The following is a 27305-nucleotide window of genomic DNA, read 5'->3' on the forward strand; positions in this document are numbered from 1 at the left end:
AGGCCATCAAGTAATAAATCTGTCCATCTGCCTTGCAGGGTGTCCCAAGGACTCAGGCATTGTTACGCCTCGGAGGAAGGGACTGCCTGGTGCCCGAATGCTCAGGCCCTGGAACAGAGCCTTTGACTCCCATCCACTTAGCTGTGTAACCCTGGACAGGTGACTGACCTCCCCATCCATTAGTTTCCTGCACTGCACAGGGACAGTAACTAATCCATGGGGTGACCGTGAGCATTTGATGAGTCAACACATAAAAAGTCAGGTATGGTGGCTCAAACCTGTAATCCCAGCTGCTCAAGAGGCAGAGATGGGTAAGATGGAGGTTTGAGGCCAGCCCAAGCAAAAAGTGGTGGTACATGCCTGTCATCCTAACTATGAGAGAAGAGTGTAATCCAGACAGGCCTGGGCAAAAATTCAAGACCCTCTCTGAAAAATAACTGAAGTAAAAAGAGCTGGGGGCACGGCTCAAGTGGAAGAATGCCTGGCTAGCAAGCTCCAGGCCCTGAGTTCAAACCCAAACCCACCAAAAGAAACAAAACCAAAACACTTGGACTTTCACATAGCTGACCCTCAGTGGTCAATGCTAGTTATTACCAGGATTAGAAATTGGCACGGTTTCTTCCAGAACTGGGATTTACAGTTGTGCAACACCACATGTAACTTGAGTTCGTTTTTCTTCTTTTGGTGGTACTGGGGTTTGAACTCGGGGTTTCTCTCTTGCCTAGCAGGTGAAAGCCATGCCTTGAACCCTGATGTATTTACTCAAACGATGATCTCTTTGGCCAACACAGGTGGCTCATGCCTGGTACCTTCTGAGACCAGGCTCCGGGCTCCAAATCCAGCTTCTAAACCTGCACTTCCAAAGGCCCTGCCGAGTTTGTGGTAAGAAACCTGAGTGTGGGAGCAGCCAGGTCCCAGACACACAGCTGCCCTGTCATCTGTGGCTGTGCCAGGCCTGCGTCCAGAAGGAATGTTCAGGCCTGTCTTCCACAGCACCCCAGTGTGGGATTTTACCTAGCAACACTCTTTGTAACTTGTTTCTTTTTTGCGGTAGTGGGGTCTAAACTCTGCCTTGCTCTACCAATTGAGCCATACTCCCAGATCTTTTTGCTTTATGTTATTTTTCAAATAGGGTCCCCCTAAGTTTTTGCCCAGGCTGACCTCAAACTTCAATCCTCCCATCTCTGCCTCTCATGTAGCTGGGATTATAGGCACGCACCACCACGCCAGGCCTCTCCTTGTGACTTTTGAGAGTCTCTCCCAGGGAACCAGAGGCACTAGTGCTATCTCAACTTGACATTTCTTTCTGAGCAGTTCTCTCACCCCATCTATCCCCATGAGGGAGACACAGGTGGTATATAAAAATGCCAATAACAATCTATATAAACTTAGGTCTGTGTTATGGCCATGCTGTGCTCTGTAAAATGGCAAGAAATGGCTCTAGGAGCGATCCCAGGGCTGCCCCTGTTCTGCAGCCCCTCCCCAGGCATGCAGCCCTCCCACAGTGGAACTCTCTTCTGAGGTCTCCCTTCCCTTGGCATAGTTTTGGTGTCTTCTTGGTTATGAACCTGGGATGTATGGATTTATTTCCCAAGTTGGTTCTCCCCTCCAAGGCTCACCTCCTATCCCCCAAGCAAGGCTGCGACATTCTCCAGGATTCTAAAGATTGGGAGCCCCTCATCTAATGACCCTGTAGACTTTTTTTTTTTTTTGGATGGAACTGGAGTTTGAACCCAGGGCTTCACACTTTGCAAAGCAGGCACTCTACCAGTAAGCCACACCTCCAGTTCTTTTGCTTTGGTTATTTTGCCCAAGCTGGCCTCTAACCTAGATCCTCCTGATCTGTCTCCCAAGTAGCTAGGATTACAGGCATGAGCCACTGGCGCTCAGCTTGAATATCACTCTTCACACCATGGACCTGGGCTCACGTTCTGCTTCTACCACATTCTAGCTGGGGACCCTAGATACATTCCTTCACCCACTTTGCTTTACCCTCCTTGGCCATACCCCAAATACTGCAATAACACCCACTTCCTAGGGTACAAGGACACAACATGAGGTGCCTCATGTGCCAGGCATAGCACGCGGGGACACTGGGGACACTAAAACTACTTGGCAGAGCCACTGGGCATACAGACCTTTGCAGCCAGGAGCCCAGGCCTTAGAATCAGGCTGGCGTTGTCCTCGCTCACTTCCTCCTCGCTCTGCGGCTTCCTGTAAGGTCCTTTAGCCTTCCAGAGTCTCAGTTTGCGAGTGGTAAACACAGGGATCAGAACCGGTCCCCATCTCCCAAGCCATTACAAGAAACAAATCAGATAATCCATGAGGCACACAAAACACACTGAGTGAGCCGGTGTGACTTCCAAAGCTAGGCCCCAGGAGCTGGCTCCTTAGTATCTTTGCGCTCTATTCTGTAGTTCGTTGATTCCTAAAGACACATTTTTTTCCACATTTTACATCCCTGAAATCAGGATGTGTCTTAAAGTCAATAGCGTCTCAGTTACAATATGTAGCATTTTTTTCACAACAACACAATGGTACATTATTTAAATTCAATAAAATAAACATGTATGTATCACACATGCACACATGGATGTGCCATATGGACTCTTTTTTTTTTTTTTTTTTTTGTAGAACTGGGGATGGAATACAGGGCATGTTAGTGAAGTGATCTGCCAATAACCCACACAGCCGGATAGCTAGGATGACAGGTAGGTCCACCATGCCCAGTTTTTTGTTGGTTGAGATAGGATCTCAACCACACTGACCTGGAACCCCAACTCTCTGCATCTCTGCCTCCTAAGTAGCTAGAATGATAGCTGTGACCCACTGTGCCCAGTTTAGCCTGGAACTCTTTTTTTTTTTTGTGATAGGTTTTTCGAGATAGGGTCTCATGAACTTTTTGCCAGTGCTGGCTTCGAACTGAGATCCTCCTGATCTCTGCCTCCTGAGTAGCTAGGATTACAGGTGGGAGCCAACAGCACCCAGCTAGCCTGGAACTCTTGATTCTCCTGCCTCGCCCTCCTGAGTGCTGAGATTACAGGCATGTACCACCTCATCTAGCTATATACACCCTTTTAACTGTAAGAGAGCACTCTAAGACAGCTGGAAAAGTGTGAAAGTCATTATACTTTAATACAAAATTATGTAAAGAAAGGCACGTGGAACAACATGAAACGTTCATTAAATATCGGTGAAATCAGCACTGGAAAGTCAGCATCATATTTTCCAACTTTTTTCTCCCTACCACACATTAAACACCAGGATCATTGTGGGGCCAGGCCAGTCAGCACCCTGGAGGCTTCTCTGGGCAGCTGAGGCAAGAGGTGGCCCCTCTCCTGTTCATTCTGCTTCCAGATTTCTTGGTACTGCTTCACCTGCCCTGGCCAAACCTTCAAGGATTTCCAGTTCTGCAGCCCAGGAGCAAGTGAGCCCTGGCTCACTTTATTTCCTCCTCAGATGACTGTGAGGGGAGATAAACATGTGACACAGTGTGGGTGGGTGGCATAGAGCGATGGTGCTGGAATCATCTTGGTGACTGTCTTCTCAAGCCTGAGAGCCACTGCCTTGGCCATGGCCGTCATCTAGGTCTGTTTCCCTGACCGGAAAAAAAACCTAGATGCAGAGAAAGAGGCAGGGTAAGCAGAGCGTATGCCACTCTTGTGGGCTGTGGACTCAGAAAATCATTCTGGGGCTCTTATACAGCAGGCACTGTTCTAGATGCTTCCATCTTTAGCTCACTTCACACTCAAAATTCTGTGGTCAGCATAATTAACGGCCCTACTTTCAAGATGAGCAAACTCAGGTCATGTGAGGTTGAGGAAAAAGCCCAAGGTCACACAGTGGGCTGTGCAACCAGGAGCTGGGCCCAGATCTGTGCTGTCCTGACAGTGTGGATCTCTCTCTCTCTCTCTCTCTCTCTCTCTCTCTCTGTCTCCCTCTCTTGGAGGGGAGGTTTTTGATAGAGGAAAAGAGGACCTTTCAATGTTACCTACAATTATAAACAGATGTTTGCAGTCACTAACATGAGGTCTTGGTCAACATGCAAAGATGTCCCCCTGTGCTATGATCACCAGTGCTGTGACTGCCCCTACACAAAGTTTTGGTAAGAGAGCCATGTCTGAGTTGTTCACAAAGCAGTCTCAATGCTATCATCAGTTCTAAGAAAGGACCTGTTGAACAGGTCCTTAGAAACTGCTTTTGCTAAAAACCACTGACTCCTCCCATGGGCCACAGGCTAACTGAAAGCAGGAGAGAAACCAGGCCTCTCTGCCTCCATTTTCCCTGTCTCCTTTCCTCTGAGTGTCTCTGTCTTCTGCAATCACCTTGGGTTCCAGGAATGGTAGCATCTTTATGACAAGGGATCGAAACTACCCCCAAGGAAAGGCTCAGCAGAACCTCACAGGACAGACAAACCTCCCAAATGAGGACGATTAACTAGAACGATAAGGGTGCACCGCGGACCAGGAGTAGCCTTCCCATAGGGACCAGATTGCTTCCCTCAAGTGACGATGACTTCTCCAGAACCCCTTGCAGAACCAGAGCTGAGCTAATGACCGCCCAGGCCACCCTTTGCTCGGGGTGCTTAAGGATGCATTCCTCTCCCCCGCCCCAGCAATTCCTCTGTTTGGACCTGAAACCCAGGCCTGTACCCCAAAGATGGCTGGAGTGCTGCCTTGGCCTCTTCCCAGGGCTTGCAAGCCCCATAATAAACCTCCTTTCTCTTCCTGTTGAGCAGCAGTTAGCTGTGAGTGATGGGGCTTTGCAAAAAGAACCTAAATGGAGGATTCTTCAAGGCCTCTGAGAAAAAAAACATTGTAATTAAAATTTCGACTTTTTTTGGTTTTGGTGGGACTGGGGTTTGAACTCAGGGCTTCACACTTGCAAAGCAGGTGGTCTACCGCTTGAGACACACCTCCAGTCCATTTTGCTCTGGCTATTTTGGAGATGGGATCTTGTGAACTATTGGCCTGGACTGACCTCAAATCGAGATCCTCCTGATCTCAGCCTCCCAGGTAGTTAGGATTACAGATATGAGCCCCCAGCACCATGCGGGCTCCTACACTCTCTAACTTTAAGGTCTCTGTTAAGATCAAAGAAGCCTACAACAGCGGTGGGATGTCACAGAGAGCTCCAAGTCCACCACTCGCCTAATGCTTAGTCCTTTCTTTACTCGAGATTAAGCTAGTCAAGGTGGAATTAGTTTCTGGGACAAAAGGTCTTGAATTCAGCAAAACAAAGACTCAGATCACCCAGGTATCGGAGGGACTTGGGGCTGGGAAATTCACACAGGTAATCTTAATTTAACAAGACATGGCAGGAGGTATGGCTCAAGTAGTAGAGTACCTGCCTAGTAAGCTTGAGGGAGGCCTGAGTTCAAACCGCAGTATCACAAAACAAAACAAAACAAAACAGAAAGACAAAGACCCAGCTCCAGGAGCCCATCCTAGAAATCAGATGGGGCTGGGGCTGGAGTTCCTCACCGAGCAGCCCAAAAAGAATTCCAGCTTCCTGGAATACTTCCTGGTCCTCTGGAGAGGACCTGCTTTCAGACTATTAAAAATGTACTCTTTTCTTAATAAACTTTTCTGTCGTTTCTACTACAATGTCGTGTCTTCCCTGAATTATTTTCTCTCCTGATGCAAGGACCACGACAGAGAGCAGCGCTAAGCATTCACCATCACTCATGTCTTTATTTGGTGGACCTGACGTGCTGGAATTCCCGGAGTTGGGCCTCTGGCCTAGAACTCTGGTTATAGCTGCAGGGCCATGGTAGGGGTGTGAGTCTTGCTTCCTGTCAGATACAGACCTGGAGCATTGCTGGCAGCCTGTCCAGGAGCGGCCTGGGTGAGCCCTGGACTGGTGGTGGTTGGAGTGCAGGCCTTAGGGCTGTACTTGGCCATCTGCCCCTGTGCCTGCAGCTTTCACACAAGAAACCCAGGAGTTGTCCTTGCCCCTCACACACTCCTGACATAGTCTAGCCATCCCAAACATGTTCCTAACACCACTTCTCACCTCCACTGCCACCCCCATCCATGCTACCACGATGAGTACAGCTGCCTCCTGGCTCTCCCTGTAATCCATTCCCACAGCTGCCAGAGTAAACCCAGCACACTGCACAGTGCTGACAAAGTCACTCCTTAGCTGAAGCCTTTCCAGGCTCCCACTGTCCTCAGGATCAAAATCCTTCTTAGTACAACCTACTTCTCCAGGAAGTCACCTGCCGATTCATTTACTCATTCGCCAGCTCAATAAGCTTACGTGACCACGAACTGTGGCCTCACACTCATTAAACACATGTCCTTAGACTGGCTCACCCAGAGGATATTTTATTTTTGCCATATTAGGTTCCACTCCAATCAAGTGGACCAAAGAACTTCTCTAGGAAAGAAACCAGTAAGTTACACCTTCTGGACGCTTGATTTTGGAGGAGACGGTGGCCCTGCTGCACTGGGAGGGGTGGAAGCCTCCGTCACTCTTACCTGCAAGGCCTTTCCTTAGGGAAGAGTAACCCCCAACCTCTCCACAAAGCAGCCAGAGCAAGATTTCCACTTGTGAATGTGGTCATGCTACCCCCAGCTTAGTAACCCCCACCCCCACCCCAAGAACAGGGCTCTAGATCTGCCCCCAAAGAACCTCTCCAACCTCACCTCCTTTGTCCTCTGCTCCAGCCACCGTGGCCTTCTATCTATAAGCCACTTGTGACCTTGGCCTTTACACCTACTGTCCCCTCTGCCAGCAATGCTCTACCTTCAGGCTTTGTTGTCCTTCAGGGCTCAGCTTGAATGTCACCTCGTCGTAGAGGCCTTCCAGGGCTCCCCAGATCTAAAGTACCCCTGTCACCCTCTGTCCCAGCACCCTATCTAATGGTCTTCCTAGCTCCTATGGCTATCTAAGACTGTCCTGCTTCTAGCCCTCTCTCTATATTTTTTTTTTTGGAAGTGGGTGAAGTGCTGGGGGTGGAACCAGCGCCTCACGCATGCCAGGCGCTCAACTGCCAAGATCATGTCCAGCCAGCCTTTCTCTTTTCTTTGAACTCAGGACCTTCTGCTTGCTAAGCAATTGCTCTGCCACGTGAGCTACGCCTCCAGTTTGGGTTTATGTTTTAACTTAAATCACTTAGAAAACTGTAGTTCAATCTGGTTTCTTGGCTTCCCTCAAGAATAAGCAGCCTGGCAGTCTGTTATCCCTTGGCCACACAGAGCCAAGGCACGAGTGTCCCTGCCCCACCCCACACACCCACTGCTCACCAACATCGAGTACTTGGTCCCCAGACACGTGAGCTTGCCATCCCTGATCTAGGCTGTCTCTCAGGTGCTCTAATGCTTGAGCCACTCCACCAGTCCTCTTTTGTTTTAACATTGTTATTTTTTGTTTGTTATTGTATTATGGGAAGCAGAAGAGTATAGAGGTGGACCCTTGCTCCAAATCCCAAGTTCACTATTTACTACCTGTGTGACCTTGGGCAAATTACTTAACCTCTGAGTACCTGTCTTTCCATACATAAAATGAGAATGGAAATAGTTCCTACAGAATAGGGTTGTTGTGATGATTCACTACACAATAGTCACCCCTCATCCTCTAGGGATATTGTGCAAGACTCTGAGCAAATGGCCCAAACTGTAAATAATTTACATTTTTTCCTATACGTACAACCCTGTGATATACTTGCACCTTTTCACCTACAGGAAGCACTTCACAGACTCACATTGGTAGCACCACCACTCCCAAGCCTTGGGGTCATTATTAAGGACCATCTGGGTAACTTGAACACAAACACTGTGATGGCTGATGTGATAACCAAGATGGCTACACCATGACTAAGGAGCAGGGAGCAGTCCCAGCACAGGTGTGCCAATTCACATCGCAAGCTAGACAGAGTAGGAGCGATCACACTCCTCAAAGTGGCATGCAATATAAAACTTACTGATGACTTACTTCTAGAATTTTCTTTTTTTTTTGGGTGGCACTGGGATTTGAACTCAGGATCTCATACTTGCTTGCCAGGTGGTCTAACACTTGAACCACTCCACCAGCCCTTGTTTGTATTGGGTTTTTTCAAGGTATGGTCTCAGGAACTTTTTGCCTGTGCTGGCTTCAAATTGCTATCCTCCTGATCTCTGCCTCCTGAGTAGCCAGGATTACAGGCATGAGCTACAGGAGCCTGGCCATTATCTCACGTTTTGTTTGTGTTTTTTGTTTTTTTGGTGGTCCTGGGGTTTGAACTCAGTGCCTCACGCTTGCTAGGCAGGCAGGCACTGTACCACCTGAGCCACTCTGCTAGCCCATTTTTGTGTTGGGTATTTTCAAGATAGGGTCTCGTGAACTATTTGCCTAGACTGGCTTCAAACTGAGATCCTTCTGATGTCTGTCCCCTGAATAGCTAGGATTACAGGTGTGAGCCACCGGTGCCCAGCCTGGAATTTTCCATTTGATATTTTTGGACTGTGGTTGACCTCAGTTAACTGAAACCATGGAAGTGAAAATGTGGGTAATAATTATATTAATAACATTGTGATTGAGCTGGGGCTGGGGCTCAAGTGATCAAGAGCTTGCTTAGCAAATGTGAGGCCCTGAGTTCAAACCCCATCATCATCATCAAATTGTGGTTGACAGTACCAGAAGTCAGATTCCAACTGAAATAATCCTCCTCTCCTTTCCCCACTCCAGCACAGACACACACACGTCCAGTGCTTGGATTCTGCCTGGTAGAGGGCACGGTGGTGATGATGCACTGGCAGGGAGCCTTCCTGTCAGCTGCAGCCCCAACACAAGGAGTAGGAGGGCCTCCCTCCAGGCCAGCCTCCCTTCCTCCACTACTTCCTGTAGCCATCAGTGGTCAGAGGGGCAGCAAGGTGACTCACAGCTTCTTCATGACTGTCTTCTCCTCCTTGTCACCATTGGCATTGCTGGCCCTGGTAGCCAGGGCATCTTTTTCTCTTCTTTCTCCTGGAGCTTCTCTTGGTGGAATCAGGCCACTGGGAAAATGGGGACAAATAAATGGCTTATTTTGTTGGGTTCTCTTATCTGTGCAACTCTGAAAATGAAGAGTCTTAATGACAATTAGTATTTTAATAATACTATGGTTGGAGAGATTCTGGTTCAAACAGTGAGAGGCTCCCTCCACCCCTCCAATACTGATGACTCTTATTTCTTTTTCTTGTCTAATGGCATTGGCACTTTCTCCTAGAAATAAGACCATGTGCAAATTCTCTGACTTAAGCCCTGGCTTTCCAACATGCAAAATGAGGATAATAATATCTACCTCCTAGGATTGGGAAATTAAGAGTTAACACATGGTTTTTGACATTCATTCATTAATTGATCAAATTTTTTGTATATGGAATGCTTCACAAATTTGCGTATCATCCTTGAGCAGAGACCATTTGCTAATCTTCTCTGTATCTTTCCAATTTTAGTCTATGGGCTGCCAAAGCGAGCACTGATCAAATATTTATTTATTTATTTATTTATTGCATATATTTATTAAGCCACCTACTGTCCCAGGATGTTATAGACATAGCTGGACCTCTGTATCTTCAGGTTCTACATCATGAATTTAATCAACCGTGGATCAAAAAAATATATGTATTTTAAATTGCATCTAACTATGTGTGACAGCATGCACCTGCAGTCCTGGCAACATGGGAACTTGAGGCAGGAGAATCACTTGATCCATGCATTCAAGACCAGTAATGGCAACATAGTGAGACACTGTCTATAAAACAATATTGCATCTGAGACTGGTGTGATTGCTCTTGCCTGTACTCCTAGCTACTCAGGAGGTTAAGAGTGGGAGATATGAGGCCAAAAGTCCAAGAGACCCCATCTTGAACAATAAAAGCTGGGTGTGGTGGTACATACCTGTCATCCCAGCTACTTGAGAAGTGTAAATAGGAAGATCCCAGACTGGGCTGGCTGCAGGCATAAACTAGAGGCCCTATTTCAAAAATAACAAAAGTGTGGCTCAAGTGGTAGAGTGCCTGACTAGCAAGCATGAAGCCCTAAATTCAAAGCCAATACTGCAAAAAAAAAAAAATTATACCTGGGGGCTGAGGATGTAGCTCAGTGGAAGAGTGTTTATCATGAACAAAGCTATGTGTTCAATCTCTAGCACCAAAACAAACAAACAAACAAAACAAAAAATGTATTCATGGGCTGGAGGAGTGGCTCAAGTGGTAAGAGCACCTGCCTAGCAAGCATGAAACCGAGTTCAAAGCCCAGTGCTGCCAAAGGAAAAATGTGTACATAGGAAGTCAGATGGTAGTAAAAGCTAGATTGACAGTGATTAATTAGACATTGAGGTCAGGCCCAGTGAGGGCCAGTCTGTCCTTGGACTCAATGTCCGCCAGCTGGAAGAAAGTTGCTGCAGCTCACTTGCTTAATGGGGATTTGTCAGAAGTGACATCTCACAGAAGGCCTGTCGGTAACCGCAGTTAAGGCCAATAAGCAAAGATGACAGAAGGAAGAAACCAAGGGTCCAATTCCAACCCTGTGCCTCAGTTATAATTTTCACTTCTGAGAACTATCCAGGGTCTTCTTAACTATGTGATCCCAAAAAACTTCGTGTGTAGCTGGTTTAAGGTAACTCTGTTGTTGTAATGTGAGAAGTCTCAGCACAGAGAACACTGCAGTGTGGACCCACGAGCTCATTATTTTTACACGGGTGTTTTGTTGTGACATCTACTGATAAATTATGCCCTTAGTGCTTTCCCCTGGCTACAGACTATATTGTGTCTCCCCACCCCCCAAAACATTCCTATTTTGAAGCTGAAGCCCCTGCTTGATGGTAGATGAAGATGGAGTCTTTGGGAGGTCGTTAGGTTTACAAGAGGGCACAAGAGTGGAGCCCGCAGGATGGGACACACCAGAGAGCCCGCTCTCTCTCCCTCTCTCTCTCCTTCTCTCTGTCTCTCTCTCTCTTTCTCTGATCTCTCAGGCTTGTGACCCACATGAAGGCAACTGTCTGCCAGAAACAACCATGCTGCCAGGAGCCACCGGTACCGGTGCCCAGCTGGTGGCTCTGTTTCTTACAGTTGGCTTCATGGTTCTCCTGCTGGCTTGGCCTGGGGCTCTCTCTTGGCTGCATTCAGTTGGTGGTTCAGCTGGAGGCTGGGCACAGGGGGGCAGTCACCAGGGCACCTTGATTCTCCTTCACATGATCGTAATCTTCCTTACAGTATCTTCATCTCAAGGCAGTATTCCAACAGCACAAAACCAGAAAAGCCAGGGCCTCTCAAAATCCAAACAAAAGCCAGGCATGGTGGTGTACACCAGTAATCCCAGCACTCAGGATGTTGAGAAGTTCAAGGCCAAGCTAGGCTATGTAGCAAGAACCTGTCTTAAATAAATGAGTGAATGAATAAATAAATAAAAACAACCAACTGAACACAGAAACGTCCCAACCTAAGAGGCCATAGCATCATTTCTGCCCTACTACACTGGTCACTGCGAGTCACAGGGACGCCCACATTCAAGGAGAGGGAAGACAGGCCCCACCTCTTGAGCAGAGGAGGACAAAGTCTCAGCTAAAGGCACACGAAGTGGGAAATACTGATGTGGCTGTTTTTGGAATTCACTTACCAAGACAGATGGATTGACCGACTGTCCCCGGGTGTGGGCGGGAGCAGAGCACTGTTAAATGCTGTCCTTCACGTCAGTGACAGACAGGACATTAGTGTGAGCGCCTTTCGTGTCTACTTTTCCTTCCAGTGAGCTAAGATGCTGGGGTCAGGGCGATTCCCTGATTGACAGCTGTCACATCGTCCCTGGTGCCAGCTGCCTTGAATGGAGGACAGTCAGCCCCACAGCTGGAGGGACTGTCCTCAGGGAACCCAGCCCTGTGACCACCCCACAGTCGCCCTAGGAAGCTGCACGGCCAGCAAGGCGACTGCTGTCCAAGCACCGCTCCTGCTGCAGAAGACTCCATCCCAGCCATGACTTTCAAACAGCTTACAACAGACATTTTGCCATCACAGCCTCTGTAAAGGGGCAGCCATTTCCACCCAGGCCACAGGGGGAGCACATCCCCTGGTGGCCCAGGAGAAGCCTGGTGATTGGTGCCAACATGGCACTTCATTTGCATGAGGGACTGCTGTGATTGGTGCAAGTACAGTCCTTCATTTGCATGAGGGACAACCGTGACTGGTACCAACACCCTTGCCACACCCCCCTTTCTGGCTATATAAGCAGCTGCTCAGCTCACTGAGTGAGCCTGAAAATGCCCTCTTGTGCTGCCCCCTGGCGTTGCTGCATTAGGCCCAATAAAAGGCTTCTCTTGAATGGTCTTGTTTTGCCTGCTCTTGATCTTTATCATTAGTAAAGCAGGCTGAGCTGGTCACATGAAGAGGAGATGCAGAAGCAGCATGGAGCAGTGGCACTGGTGATGACAACAGTAGCAACAAGAGGGCAGCTGAAGAGTTCCAGAGAGTAGCCGGGGCAGAAACGATGGGGAGCACAGGCAGTGGAGACAATGAGGGTGGCAGAAGTAGAGGGAGGGTAAAAAAGGGCAGAGAGCCAAGGCTTAAGAAAGATGAAAAAAGTCGGACCCTGGTGGCTTATGCCTGTAATCCTAGCTAGTTGGGAGGCTGAGATCAGGAGGATCATGATTTGAGGTCAGCCCAGCAAATAGTTTGCAAGACCCCATCTATCTCCAAAATAACCAGAGTAGAGTGGACTGGAGTGGTGGCTCAAGCAGTAGAGCACCTGCTTTGCAAGTGTAAAGCCCTGAGTCCAAACCCCAGCCCCAATGAAAAAAAAAAAAGAAAGAAAAGAAAAAGAAAGATGAAAGGCTATGAAGAACCAGAGATGAGAAACCACAAGCCCTGGTCACTGCAGGAGTTCCAGGGAGCAACCTGAGCTCAAGAGCTACAACACAAGTCATCTTAGGTACTGAGAATCCCAACACCCGAGGCCCGTTCAGGAGCTGTGACACGCGCAGGGGCTGCCCGCTGCTGCTGGAAGCCCAGGGTTACAACAAGTGCTGGGCTGAAGCCTCCAACCTGAGTGCTAGAGCCCGAAGCAATTGGCCCTGGCTCTCAGGACTTGCTCTATAAGCCTCTGGGTCAGGGCCCAGGCCCACCAGCCCTGGACCACCTTTCCCTGGCCTACTCCAGGTAGAACAGAAAGGACCCCAGCCAGCTGACTGGTAACACATCTCCCTTTAGGCGCAGATTATTGTTCCTATTCATCAGTCTGAGTTTGAATCTGCAAATGGTGTTTTGTTTTTGTTTTTGTTCTGGGGAGTACTGGAATTTGAAGCCAGGGTTCTGTGTTTGCTAGGTGGGTGCTCTACAGTTTAAGCCATGCTCTGAGGCCCTGGATCTGCAAATGGATGCACTTGCTAAGAGAACATCTGAGCGGGCAAGCGAGTTTCCCCAGAACATACACCACTGGTGACTAAGCAGAGGCCTGGCCTGTGCCAGATGGAAAGTCACGACTCTCGTCCCCTGGGAATTCAAAATTGGAAATGGAGAGTGTTGCTTTGTTCACTAACAGGCTGCACACAGCATCAGCAGTTCAGTCGCTTCCTTCTGTACCCAGCTATGTCTGACTGCCCATTAAGTGAAATGAAGATGGGTCTTTCCTCAGCAGAAGGCAGCGGGGAAATTCCTCTTGGCAGAACTCAGTCCCTTTGCCGTCAGTTTTTTTTTCTTGTGGTACTGGGGTTTCACTCAGAGTCTACATCTTAAGCCACTCCACCAGCCCTTTTTTGTGATGGATTTTTTTGTGAACTATTTGCCCAGGCTGGCTTTGAACCACGATCCTCCTGATCTCTGCCTCCTGAGTAGCTAGGATTACCGTTGTGAGCCACTGGTACCTGGCTTGGATTCAGCTTCTTAGAACATTACTTTATTGGTGCTCTTTTTCTTTTTTCTTTTCTTTTCTTTCTTTTTTTTTTTTTTTGTAGTACTGAGGTTTGAACTACACTTTGAGCCACTCCACAAACCTTTTTTTAATGATGGAATTTTCCGAGATAGGGTCTCATGAACTATTTGCCTGGCTGACTTCAAACCACAAGTCTCCTGACAAGCTAAGATTACAGGTGTGAGCCACCAGAGCTCGGCTTCTTCTTTTTTTTTTTTGGCACTGGGGTTTGAACTTAGGGCCTCATGCTTGCTAGGGAGGCTTGCTTGAGCCACTCCACTAGCTCTTTTCTGTGTTGGTATTTTTGAAATCAAGTGTGACTTTTGTTTCCTTGACTGTCCTTGAACCATGGTCCTCCCGATCTCTGCCTCCCAAGTAGCTAGGATTACAGGCATGAACCACTGGTACCTGGCCCTTCTTTTTGTTGTTGTTGATGGTGGCTACTGGGATTTGAACTCAGGGCTTTGCTCTTGCCAGGCACACACTCTTATCACTTGAGCCACACCTGCAGTCCATTTTGTTCTGGTTATTTTAGAACTGGGTCTCCCAAACAATTTGCTTGGGCTGGCCTTAAACCTCGATCTTCCCAATCTCAGCTCCCAAGTACCTAGTATTACAGGCATGAGCCACAGGTGCCGGCTGCTGTAGTTATTTTTTGAATAGGGTCTTACCCTTATGCCACAGTTCATTTGCACAGTGATTCTCCTATTTATGCTTCCCACGCAGCTTTTATGACAAGTGCACCATTGCACCCAACTTTTACTGGTTGACATAGGGTCTTACTAAGTTTTCTTTTTTTTTGCCCTGGCTTGTCTTGAACTGTGATCCTTCCTGATCTCTGCCTCCCAAGTAACTAGGATTACAGGTGTGAGTCACTGCACCTGGCTTTTCATTCTCTCTTCTTTTCCTTTGTCTTTTCTTTCTGTCATGCTGGGGATCAAACTCAGGACTGCATGCACACTGAACAAGACTTCTACCACTGAGCTTCACCTCCAGCCCCTTCTCTGCTATTTTAAAGATGCTAAAATAACACACTTTGTTTAACTCAGTGTTTCCCAGAATTATTTGACCACAGGTGAGGGTTAATCTTGACTATCAACTTGATTGCTGTGAGAAGCACCTACGAGATTAGTAGAGCACGCGTCTGGGTGTGTCTGTGAGCGTGTGTCCAGAGAGGACTAACCGAGGTGGGAAGACCCACCATGAATGTGGGTAGCCCTGTCCCAAAGTCTGGGGTCCTGGATAGAATAAAAGGATGGGGGGACAAAACCAGCTGACACAGCTTTCTTTCTTTCTGTACTTCCTGTCTGTCACAAAGTGACTGCCACAAGCTCCCACAACCAAGATGTTCTACCTCCACCGTGGGTCCAGAATAAACAGTGCCAAGAACTGAAACCTCTGAAACAAGGAGCCAAAATAAATAATTTCTCCAAGGTGTGATTCTCCAGTATTTGTCACAGCAACAGAAAGAGTGACTAAGACAGCACACATCCCACCTTCCAAAAATACCTACAGGCAGGAGCCATGGCTCACGCTTATAATCTTAGGTACTCAGGAGGCAGAGATCAGGAGGATTGCAGTCTGAAGCCAGCCCTAGGCAAATAGTTCTTAAGACCCTAACTCAAAAACCCATCACACACACACACACACACGCACACAAAAGGGCCAGCTGAATGGCTCAAGTGGTAGAGCACCTGCTTATCAAGGGTGAAGCCCTGAGTTCAAATCCCAGTACAGCAAAGAAAAAAAAAAGAGAGAGAAAGAAATACCTACATGAAGGAAAACATTTTGAGAAATGGTGTCCAGCTAGAAATAGCAAAGTCCAAACATAGCCTTTCCGGACTGTCCCCACAAGTAATAATGACACCTTCAGAGTTCAATTTTTTTTTTTTTTGTAGCATTGGGGCTTGAACTCAGGGCCTTCACCTTGAGCCACTCCACCAGCCCTATTTTTGTGAAGGGTTTTTTCAAGATAGGGTCTCACAGACTGTTTGCCCAGGCTGGCTTTGAACTGTGATTCTCCTAATCTCTGCCTCATGAGTAGCTAGGATTACAGGTGTGAGCCACTGGCGCCCAGCCAAAATTCAATTTTTATGTAACGCTAAACTTACAGAAAAGTTGTAAGATTAGGACAAGAATTCACCACACACCCTTCAGCCAGATTCCATAGTTATTTATATTTCTTTCTATCCTCTCTCATCTGTGTCTATCCATCCATCTATTCATCTGTCCATCTGTCTATCTCTCGGCCTTTCCATCCATTCGTTCATCTTTCCGAACCACTACAGAGTAAGTTTGAGACAGTTTACCCCTTCTTTTTTTGTTTTTTGATGGTAGTGCGTTTGAACTCAGGGCTTCAGGCTAGCTGGGCCAGAGCCACGCCTCCAGCCCTTTTTGCTTCAGTTCTTTGTGGATAGGATCTCACTTTCTGCCCAGGGTCAGCCTTGAACCTTCCACGAGGCTGAGATCACACTGCGAACCACCACAACTGGCTTATTGAGATGGGGGTCCCATTAACTTTATGCACAGGCTGGCCTCAAACTGCCATCCTCCCACTTTCTGTATCCTGGGAGCTGGGATTATAGGCGTGAACCTACATGTCCAGCTGGTTCATATCCTTTAGTGCATTTGCCAACATGATTTCAGCCTTTTTTTTTTTTTCCTTCCTCCCTTCCTTCCCTTTGTTTCTTTTCCTTCTTTCTTTGTGGTGCTAGAGATGGAACCAAGGCTTGTGCATCCTACACAATCACTGTACCACTGAGCTCCAGCCCGGGCCTGGATTTCCTTCCTGGTTGCATGTCTTCCCCACTGGACCAGCAAGCACTCTCCCTTTCTCTGTTTCTCTCAGTGCTGTGCCCTCAGTGCCTGGCACTTACTGGGCGTTCAGTGCACTATTGCGTGAACACAAGGGCAGATGCATGGCCCATGGAGCCCACCTCTTGTAGCACTGCAGCTCCTCCTGTGCCACCAGCAGCTGCGACTTGAGTTTGTTGCGCTCCTGGAGCACGTCCCTCAGCTCCTGCATGGTGAAGCGCGGCCGGTTCGGATCCGTCAGGTCAACCACCATTTTGTCGGGTCCCAGGTTCACCTGGAAGAAAAGATGCCACTTAGACGGTTTCTCTAGTGGAGCTGGACTGTCCAGCCCAGTAAGGAAAGTTGGTGGTACACACCTATAATCCAGGAGGCAGAAGGATGGCGAGTTCGAGTCCAGTCTGGGCAAAGTTATCAAGACTCCCATTTCAAAAACAAACTAAAAACAAAAGAACTGGTGGAGAAGGGCACTGGTGGGTCAATTCTGTCATTCTAGCTACTTGGGAAGCAGAGATCAAGAAGATCAGGGTTCAAGGCCAGTCTGGGCAAATACTTCGAGAGACTCTAATTTCCAAGATAATTAATACAGCTACTTTTGGCGAGGGGAAATAATGGAGGGGATGAATTCAAGTATGATATATTTGATATATTGGAAGAACTTTTGAAAATGCCACTACATACCCCTAGCAGAACAATAAAGATATTTATTATAACAAAATATATATATAGCTGATTTTTTTTTCTTTCCTTTTTTTTTTTTTTGTGGGACTGTGGTTTGAACTCAGGGCTTCGTGCTTGTAAAGCAGGCGCTTTACCACTTGGCCCTGTTGGAGTGTCCATATACAGAAGTTCAGAACTCTCAGATAGAATAACTGATGATACTGTACAATGGAGTTTTTCTTTCTTTTTGAGGTAAGGTCTTCCTATGTAGTCCAGACTGGCCTGAAAGTCAAGATCCTCCTGCTTCAGCCTCCTAAGTACTAGAATTGGAGGACATGCACAACCATCCTTATAATGCAAACTTTCAAAAGTCACTAAAAACATAGAAGTGTGTTCTCCCCCTCCCTGCTTTGGTACTGGGGGTTGAAATCAGCACTTTGTGCTTTCCAGGCAGGTCCTCTACTGCTTGAGCTACAACCCCAGCCCTTTTTGCTTTAGTTATTTTTCAGATAGAGTCTCCATTTATGTACAGCCAGCCTGGACTGTGATCTTCCTAAGTTTTGCTTCCTGCATAGTTGGGATGACTGGCATGGACGAGTTGAGATGGGTTGAGATGGGTTCTCCTTAGCTTTTTCCCAAGACTGATCTTGATCCTGATGATCTCTATCTCCAGAATAGCTAGATTATAGGTGTGAGCCACCACACACAGACTTGATGAGATATTTGTCCACCCACGTTCATAGTACCATTATTCACAACAGCCAAAAAGTGGAAGCAATCCGAGATGAATGAGTAAACAACTACAGTCTATCCATCCAATGGAATATTATTCAGCCTTAAAAAGGAAGTAATTGTTTTCTTTCTTTCTGTCTTTCTTTTTTTTGGTAGCCCTGGGGTTTAAACTCATGGCCTTGCACTTGCTAGGCAGGAGCTCTACCACTTGAGACATGCCTCTAGCCCACAAAGGAAAAAAACTCTTTTTTTTTCTCCTTTTCTGTTTGTTTGTTCTCTAAGGAAAGAAATTTTAACACATATCACCAAGGCTCTGGATGAATCTTGAGGATATAGGCTAAGTGAAATAAGCCTGTCTTACAAGAACAAATACTAGGGGAAGGATGGAAATATATAGAGGGGTGAACTCATTCAAGATACTGTCTGAATGCATGAAATTATGGAATTACAATGAAATCCCCTCGTATAGGGCTGAGAGGTAGCTCAGTGGTAGAGTGTATGTCTAGTATGCATGAGGCCCTGGGTTGGATCCGCAGCATCGCCAAAAAAAAAACAACTCCTTGCTTGCATTATTAATGTCTACAATTCAAAACTAAAACTAAAAAAAACAAAGGCTCAACTACTAGGATTCCATTTCTATGCAGTTCCTAGGAAAGGTAAATTCAGTAAGCTGGACAGCATGGTGGTCACTGATAGCCCCAGATACTCAGGAGCCTCAGGCAGGAGTTCAAGGCCAGGCTGGAGGAATGGCTCAAGCACTAAGAGAGCCTGCCTAGCAGGCATGAGACCCTGAGTTCAAACCTCAGTGCTGCCACAAAAATAGAGTTCAAGGCCAGCCCAGGTGACACAGCAAGACTCCATTGCAGGTAAACAGACAAAACAAGTTAGAAAGTAGAACAGGGAGTTGGGATGGGTGGGAATCGAGCTTCAGTTTTGCAAGATGGTGGCATAAATATGTGAACATCCTTGGTGTCACTGAATGGCACACTTAGAAATGGTGAAGACAGGGTTGTGACATGGCTCAAGTGATAAAGCATCTGCCTAGCAAGCACAAGGTCTTGAGTTCAAACCCCAGTACTGCCAAAAAAAAATGGTGAAGATGGTAAATTTTATGCTATGTGTATATTACTACAAGTAAAAACAACTAAAAATGATCAAAAAGAAAGAAAAGAACATGGCCTATTTTTATGAGCTGTCTACTGGCATTGAGCATTCATTCTCAATTTGGGCCCTTTTCTTCCACCCCCCCCACCCCCATTCTTTTGATTGTTGTTTTTTTGGTGGTACTGGGGCTCGAACTCAGGGCCTCAAGCTTGCTAGGTAGATGCTCTACCACTTGAGCCACTCCACCAGCCCAGCTCCCACCCCCATTCTTAAGACTGTGGTTAGGGAAGACTGCCATCTCATCTGCTGAGGACACTGGTCCACCCTGCCCCATGCAGAAGTCACCCCGTGGTGATCTGTGTAGACCACATGGCTCCCAGGCCAATCCCTGTGGTTGGAAATCAAACTGAAAATAGCCCTGAGTTTCCTCTTCCTCTCCGGGAGGACAAGACAATGGCGGGGGGTGGGGGACAGTGTCCAGCAGCACTCAGAGGGGCCCAGCATTTGCTACATCATCGTGGGCTTTCCTATGATACAGCCGCTGACAAAACTCAGTGGCCTGAATCCCTGGCAATAGAACTGTTGATCTTTATCCCAAGAAGGTGGGGAAGTACCAAATTCTATATGTGTTGTGTGTCCACGCCGACTTTGAGACCTAAATTCCTCATGACATCGTCTAAAATGTCATGTGTGATAAAAGTGCTGGTGACAGGATCCAGCTTGCTTTCCTTATTCAGGATCAGAAAATCATGTGACAGTGTTGAAGGTACAGAAAGTGGAATAACTAGCACACATGAGTAAAGAAATCTCTAGCACTGCTAGAAAATAAACAAAAAAAAGGGCTGGAGGTGTGGCTCAAGCAGTTGAGCACCTGATTTGCAAACAAAAAGCCCTGAATTCAACCAGGAGTAATCCTAGCTACTCAGGAGGCAGAGATCAGGAGGATCTCAGTTTGAGGTCAGCCTGGGCAGTGAGACTCTATCTCAAAAATACCCAACACTAAAAAGGGCTGGTTGAGTGCCTGTCTAGCAAGTGTGAGACCCTGTGTTCAAAGCCTAATATCGCCAAAAAAAAAAAAAAGCATTTTTTTGAGTAATAAAATATCAAAAGGCTTGAAAACACACAAAAAGAAAAAAAAAGTCTCCTGGGATGTAGGTGAGATCGAAGAAACCGAGGGGGAAGGGAGGCTACAGATGCAGCTCAGCAGCAGGGCGGGTGTTTACCAAGCATGACAGGCCCTGGGTTTAAACCTCATCACCACAAAAAAAAAAAAAAAAAAAAACTAGAACAGGAAATAAGCACGCCTGTGCATCGCATCGAGTATAATCTAGAGGAAGCTGGGGTAAATTGCCTCATCAATACTGGATAGTGAGAGGGAGAATAATGCAGGGGATGGACCAAACCGGAAATGTCACAGTGAAACCCCCTTCATAATTATCAGATACTAATAAAAATGTTCAAAAAATACTGGCTAGTGATATAAAATGCCATTTTGTGAAGCTGACCTCAACTTATAGTAAAATACATTAATCCTGAGTTTATAGCTTGTATACACTTCTACAACCACACCCTGACTCTACCTACTAATTTCCCTGCTACTCCCATTCTGCCTCCTAAAACTAAAGGATCTTCTGGATCTTCCTTTATATTTTTATGTATCTTGTGGTGCTGGGGTTTGAACTCAGGGCCTTCACCTTGAGCCACTCCACCAGCCCTTTTTTTATAAAGGGTTTTTTAGAGATAGGGTCTGGAGAACTATTTGCCAGGCTGATTCAATACTTAATCCTCCTGATCTCTGCCTTCTGAGTAGCTAGGATTATAGGCACCGAACCTGGCTCTTTTGCCTCTTCCTGAATGCAGCAGGTTCTCTTTTGTACCTGGCTTCTTCCTCTCAATATAACATAGGCGAGATTCATCTATATGGAGATGTGTATTAGTATTCTTTTTTTTCAGAGCTGTGTAGTATTCCACAATGAAAATCTATTCTGTGGCACTTGGGTTGCTCCTAGTTTTGGCACAACCATGACTAAAGTTGCTCTGAATCTCCTTGTACATGTCTTTTTGTGGTCCAATGCACGAATTTCTCTTCAGTTAAAATGTGGGAGAACTTGTTGGAAATACCGATTCTTAGGTCCCTCCTGAGTCAGGAATTTTGGGGCTGGGCCCTGGCAGTCCGTGTTTTATGAACCACTCCTGAGCCCGGTGCTGGAGGCTCATGCCTCTAATCTTGGCTTCTTGGGAGGCTGAGATTAGGAGGATCATGATTCAACGCCAGCCCTGGAAAATACTTCTTCAGACCCAATCTCCAACATAACCAGAGCAAAATGGACTGGAGGTGTGGCTCAAGCGGGAGAGTGCCTGCTTTGCAGGCGTGAAGCCCTGAGTTCAAATCCCAGTTCCACCAAAAAGAAAAAGAAAGTCAAGGGGGCCTCTCCCTGGGTGGGCCGTGTCCCAAGTGCCCACTCACCTCCCCGGTGGCTGGAGGGCGCTCGGTCCGCAGCCCCTCCACCTCCTTCCTGAGGTTGTCCCTCTCCATCCTCAGCTCCTCCGCCACCAGGCCGCCCTCGGTCACCAGCGCTTCCAGCATCTCCAGCACGCGGACGATCTTGAACTGCAGCTGGGTCACGCGGGGGTCACTGCCCAGGGCCATCAGCTCGCGGCCCACAACGTAGGAGATGTCGTACACGTCCTCGGCGGTCAGCTGGAAGGGGCTCTTGCCCAGGGCCCCCTCCCCGTCCTCCTCCTCCTCCATGGCCGCCCGCCCTCCCGCGGCCTCCGAGGGTTCAACTTCCTCCCGGCACGAAAACTTTCCGCTGGGTGACACCTTGCTGTCCAATCGGCGCGGCCGGGGGAGGCAGGGACAGGCAGAGCCTGGGGGCGACAGGGCCCGGCTGACGACTTTGCGGGACAGCGGGCTTGGGGACGTAGTTGGGGACAGCAGAAGACGACAACCGAGGAGAGGGGCGCAGAGCCAGCCCGCCAGCTGGCCAGCGCTTGCAAGCCTGGGGGCGGAGCCTCTAGTGGCCACGCCCCCTAGTGGGGGCTGCGGGCGTGATCGAGTTTCCATGGAGACGGAGGCGGGGTTTCCAGGGTGCTGCGGGTAAGAGGGTTAAAGGCGCACAACTTTTTCCTTCGCAAGCTCAGGCTTTCCAGCCATAGAATTTGCATCACGGAGAAGGGAACATCCAGGTCTCTATTTAAGGGTATTTTCCGAAGCCTATAGGAAAACAAAACCAGCTGTGACAGAGGCCACGATGGTTGCCAGGACCCCTTGAAAAAAATGAATACCTCAGCTCCTCTCCCTTCACCAGCGCTGTAACCTTGGCAAGTTACTTAATCCTCCGAGCCTCAGTTTCCTCCTCTGTAAAATGGGGGTATTGCCTACTGTCCTACTGTGAGGACTGCATAATGAGGTTATGAGATAACGTGGAACAAATCCAATACCCAGGTTAAACACCGAATAAATGCCGGCTGCGGGCTTCCCTTCTTTCCACAAGTTTACAGAGGAATTGCAAAGAAGACAAAAATCACTGTCTTCAGGGGTGCTGACCAACGCCCCAGAATTATACAGGAGAATTGAGGGGAGGGGGAGGAGAGTGTGCGCAGTTAAGCAGCCTTGCTCAATCTCATCTCCTTGATTTGACCTCAGCTCTGGTTCTTCAAGGTCCCGCTGGCTCAGTTCCCATCATGAGAGGACGGCTCCTGCTTAGGGGGGCAGCCTTATCACGCGGTGATCCTCCTACACGGCTCGCAGGCATTCCTACAACCTTGAAGAAAAATCTTAGTTACATTTATCTTGGTGACTTCAGCCACGAAGGCAATCACCAGCTTTAGTGAACACGCCTTAAATGACAAACACGTTTACACACAGAGCCCAGCAGGAATCTGACCCAAAATTTTAATGTAGCAGAGGACTCAGATACAAAGTGAGCTGCGTGCTGGTGGCTCTTGTCTGTAATCCTAGCTACTCAGGAGTCAGAGATCAGGTTCCAGGTTCCGTCAAAAGTTCCCAAGATCCTGTCTTGAAAATATCCAACACAAAACACGGCCAGTGTAGTGGCTCCAGTGGCAGAGCACTGCCCAGCAGGTATGAAACCCTGAATTCAAACTACAGTACTTCCAAACAAAAAGATACAAAGTGAAGGCAGAGATGTCAGGCTTTATCCTGCTTTAGCATCTGCAGGCAGAAGTGAACAGTCTGTGCTTTTTAGCAAAAGCCGCCTCTAAATCCCTGATATAATTTTAGGTTTGGCTACAGGTTTGTAATGCTTGTGGAGACAGCAGCTCAGTCCTCGAGCTTGTCTTTCGCAGGAATGTCTGGCAGCTTTCTTTGTGGTTCTAGAATTGCAATGGAAACCAGGCACCAGTGGCTCATCCTTGTAATCCTAGCTAATCAGAAAGCAGAGATCAGGAGGATCTTGGTTCGAAGCCAGCCTGGGCAAATAGTTCTTAAGACCCTATCTTGAAAAAAACCCATAACAAAAAAAAGGACTTGTGGAGTGGCTCAAGGTGTAGGCCCTGAATTCAAACCCCAGCACAGCAAAAAAACAAAAAACATAGAATCGCAATGGAGATTGTGCAAGAATTAAACAAGTGAAGACCCTGATTTCACTGTTTTAATGGCCAAAGTGAAAGGCCTCAGCAAAGGCTCAGTAGCCTATAAGTCACAGACTCTAAAGGACATGTGGCAGAATAGAGAAGCCCTGAGAGACACAAAGTAGCCTACTCCCCAGTCTACCCCTGCTAGGGCAGGGGAATGTGGACTGACTGCTCATGCATTTCTTTTTGGGTGATGAAAATGTTCTGAAATTAGGATGTGGTAAAGGTTGCATAATTGTATGAATTTTCTAAAAACCACTGATCTGTACATTCTACAAGCTAGTTATAGGATATGTGAGTGCTGTTCCAGTTCTGTTAAAGAATCTCCCTAGAGCAATTCATCAGGAAGAATTAAATATCCTGAGTTTCTTTTCTTACCTCAATATTCCCAGCCACCCCGTGGCTGGACCTTGCATTTATTTGCTAGGTAAGTGCTGTAACCACTTGAGCCACACCTCCAGTTCTTTTCTATATTGCTGACCTTGTCAAAAGTTCCTCTGACCAGACACTCCTTGTAAGGCTGAGATTGGGAGGATCACAGTTTGAGGCCAGCCCAGGCAAAAAGTTATCCAGACCTCGTCTCAACACAATGGTGCATTCTTGTGAAGCTGAAACTAGAGTTTTGGACCCTAGGCCCAGGCTCCTGAGCTGGTCAGGTCTGACCACCTGCCCCTATATGTCAAAGAGGTATGGTGAAGGCAGAGAAAGGAGGTTTAATTACACGGTCCAGGTCATCCTGTGGGAAGAGGCAGAGAAAGCACGCAGCCCATCTTCAGCCATTTTCAGGTATAGACATGAGCTTTCATTAGATGAAGAATTAGAGCAGGGGACAAAAGGTACACATAGTTAAGCAGTCCCCATCTCAGGTGTGTTCCGGTGGTTCAGTTTGGCCTGGTTGACCATTGTCTCAATCCTTGTTCATCAAGGGTTCTTGAGAACTTATCAGTGTCATACTTGAAGAACCAATATGCACAATCACTCCTGCTCCAAGGTGCAGCCTCATCATTACAGTAACTGTCCTCATTTGGGGGGGTAGGGGAATGGGGCTGAGGGGAAGGTGGTCTGTCCTGCTGTTCCTCAAGGGAAACTTCAGTCCCTTGTCATAAAGATGTAATCGATTATTCCTTGCCCTTCCTTGATTCCAAGGTGGCTGCTGGAGAGAATGGCTCGCGCACGTCTTACAATCCCAGCACTCAGGAGCATGAGACAGGAGAATTGCAAGTTCTAGGCCAGCCTGGGCTACATAGTGAGACCCTGTCTCAAAACAAAAAAAGCCGGGTGCTATTGGCTCACACCTGTAATCCTAGTTATTCAGGAGGCAGAGATCAGGAGGCTCACGGTTCATTGTTAGCCCAGGCAAACAGTTCTCAAGACCCTATTTTAAAAAAACTCATCACAAAAAAGGGCTGGTGGAGTGGCTCAAGGTGTAGGCCCTGAGTTCAAATCCTACTACCATAAAAAAGTCATTTACACTTCCCATGACACTGGCTCCCATGCTACAGAGGAGGAATTGAGGCAAGAGGCGGTGATGAGAATCCAGGGGTCCAGCTCTGAACTGCACAGCCTGAGGCCCAGCTCATTTTTATCTCTTCACCTGCTCCTATTAATAGCACCTCAGCACTCCAGCTTGTTAGCTCCCTAGGCACTGGGAGCTAAGACAAAAACATGAGACCCTACCTGAATAACCAAAGCAAAAAGGGCTGAGGGCATGACTCAGGTGGTAGAGTGCAAGCATGAGGCCCTGAGTTCAAATCCTAGTACTGAAAACCAAAAAAGATTTGCCTTGAACTTTCCCCAGCAACTGACCCTCTGAAGCGCCATAACCTCTTTCCTCTATGGACTTCAAATACTGCAAAGCCCATTAAATGACCCTTTAAAAATCAAAATGTCTTCCACTGAATAACTATGCTTTTGATATACAAAACAAAAGAATACTTTGCTCATTTTTTTTTTTTTTTTTGCAGTACTGGTGTTTGAACTCAGGGCCTACACCTTGAGCCACTCCACAACCCCTTTTTTGTGTTTTTTTTTTTTTTTTTTTTTTGAGTAGGGTCTTGAGAACTACTTGCCAGGCCGGCCTCAAACCATGATCCTCCTGATCTCTGCCTCCTGAGTAGCTAGGATTACAGGTGTGAACCACTGTGTCCAGCTGTGCCTATTTTTTTTTCATTCTTTAATGGCTATTTTATGAGTTACCTATGCTCAAAGGGTAGAGTGTCATAAAGGGCTGTGGAGTTGAGCTGTCTTTGCCTTAAACCTCACAATTGTTGCTTGCTGGCTCATAAACTTCCTCAAATTCCTTTGTGTCTCCAAAAAACAGGGAAAATCAAAAGTATGCATTGATTCCCCAAGACTGATGTGAGCACTCATGACAAGGGCCGGGTCAGTGTGCAGCCAGGTAAGCATCATAGAGTGCCAGGCGCAGTGGTGCATGCCTGTAATCCTAGCTACCTGGAGGCTCACAGTTCCAGGCTGTCTGACCGACTGCAGTAAATTCACAAGACCCCATCACAACCAATACTTGGTGGTGAGCATCTGTCATCTCAGTTACGTGGAAAGATCTTAGTCCAGGCCAACCCGGGGATAAAGTGAGACCCTATCTCAAACATAACTAGGCTGGTAGAGTGGCTGGGGGATAGAGCAGCTGTCTGGTGGGCATGAGTCTAGTAAGTACAAGACTCTGTATTCAAACCCCAGTGCCGCCCAATTAAAAAAAAAAAGTGCTAGGAAATTTAACTCTTGCACCGCTCTTAGACTCTGATCATCTGCTAGCGGACTCTCTGCTGGTCAATTCTGCAACTAAAGGCAATTTGCAGCAGAGGTCCAGAAGGGTAGACCTGGGACCAGCGCCTGAGCAGCACCTGGGAACTTTTTAGAAATGCAGATTCGGAGCAGGGAAGCCCTGGGTTCCATCCCCAGAACAGCACCCAAAACAACAATGAAGAAATGCAAATTCCCCACCACTGAATCGGAACCTTGAGGGGTGAGGGCCTGGTGTGCTTGAAGGAGCCTTTGGGGTAATTTGGATACATGCTCGAGAATGAGAGTGATGGTGTGGTGTTCAAGAGAATGGGGTCTAGAGCCAGGCTGCCAGTGTTCAAATCTTCACCCTGCCACTTGTAGGGTGTGTTATGTTAGGCAAGTAAATTATCGCTCACTCGGGCTCAGCTTTCCCAACTGTAAGCTGGGAGTACAGATATAAATGTATAGGGCTGGCAGAGTGGCTCAAGTGGTAGAGCATCTGTTTAGCAAGTGTGAGGCCCTGAGTTCAAACCCAGTACCATAGTAACACACGCACACACACACACACAAAAGAATGAACAATGTAGCTCTATAAGATCGTAGTCAAGTGTTTAGAACAGGCTGTGGCACAGAAGTCAATAGATGTTGGCTACTGTCACAAGCTAATTCTATTGCTAAATAGGGACTAAGAAATTTCTTACTTATACAATTATTTGGGAAGTTGGGTATAACACACAAGCCAGGTTTGGTGATGCATGTCTATTATCCTGGCACTTGAGAAGTGAAGGCAG

At 47.4% G+C, this 27305-nt stretch overlaps 1 protein-coding gene and 1 non-coding gene across 2 annotated transcripts; both read right to left on the reverse strand.

Annotated features, from left to right (window-relative positions):
* Positions 1 to 3111: 3111 nt before the first annotated feature.
* Positions 3112 to 22255, reverse strand: Rilpl2 (Rab interacting lysosomal protein like 2). Its single transcript, XM_020159417.2, has 4 exons — positions 21641 to 22255; positions 16803 to 16954; positions 8865 to 8978; positions 3112 to 3615 (listed from the first exon to the last, which is right to left on the reverse strand). The coding sequence occupies exons 1-4, from the start codon at positions 22238 to 22240 to the stop codon at positions 3585 to 3587; spliced, it is 897 nt and encodes a 298-aa protein (XP_020015006.2). The 5' UTR covers positions 22241 to 22255; the 3' UTR covers positions 3112 to 3584.
* LOC141419070 (U6 spliceosomal RNA) lies at positions 9335 to 9443 on the reverse strand. The gene has a single exon (XR_012443742.1). It is a non-coding gene; the product is annotated as a U6 spliceosomal RNA (small nuclear RNA).
* Positions 22256 to 27305: the final 5050 nt, after the last annotated feature.

This window comes from Castor canadensis, chromosome 18 (genome assembly GCF_047511655.1).
Source record: "Castor canadensis chromosome 18, mCasCan1.hap1v2, whole genome shotgun sequence".
NCBI lineage: Eukaryota > Metazoa > Chordata > Mammalia > Rodentia > Castoridae > Castor > Castor canadensis.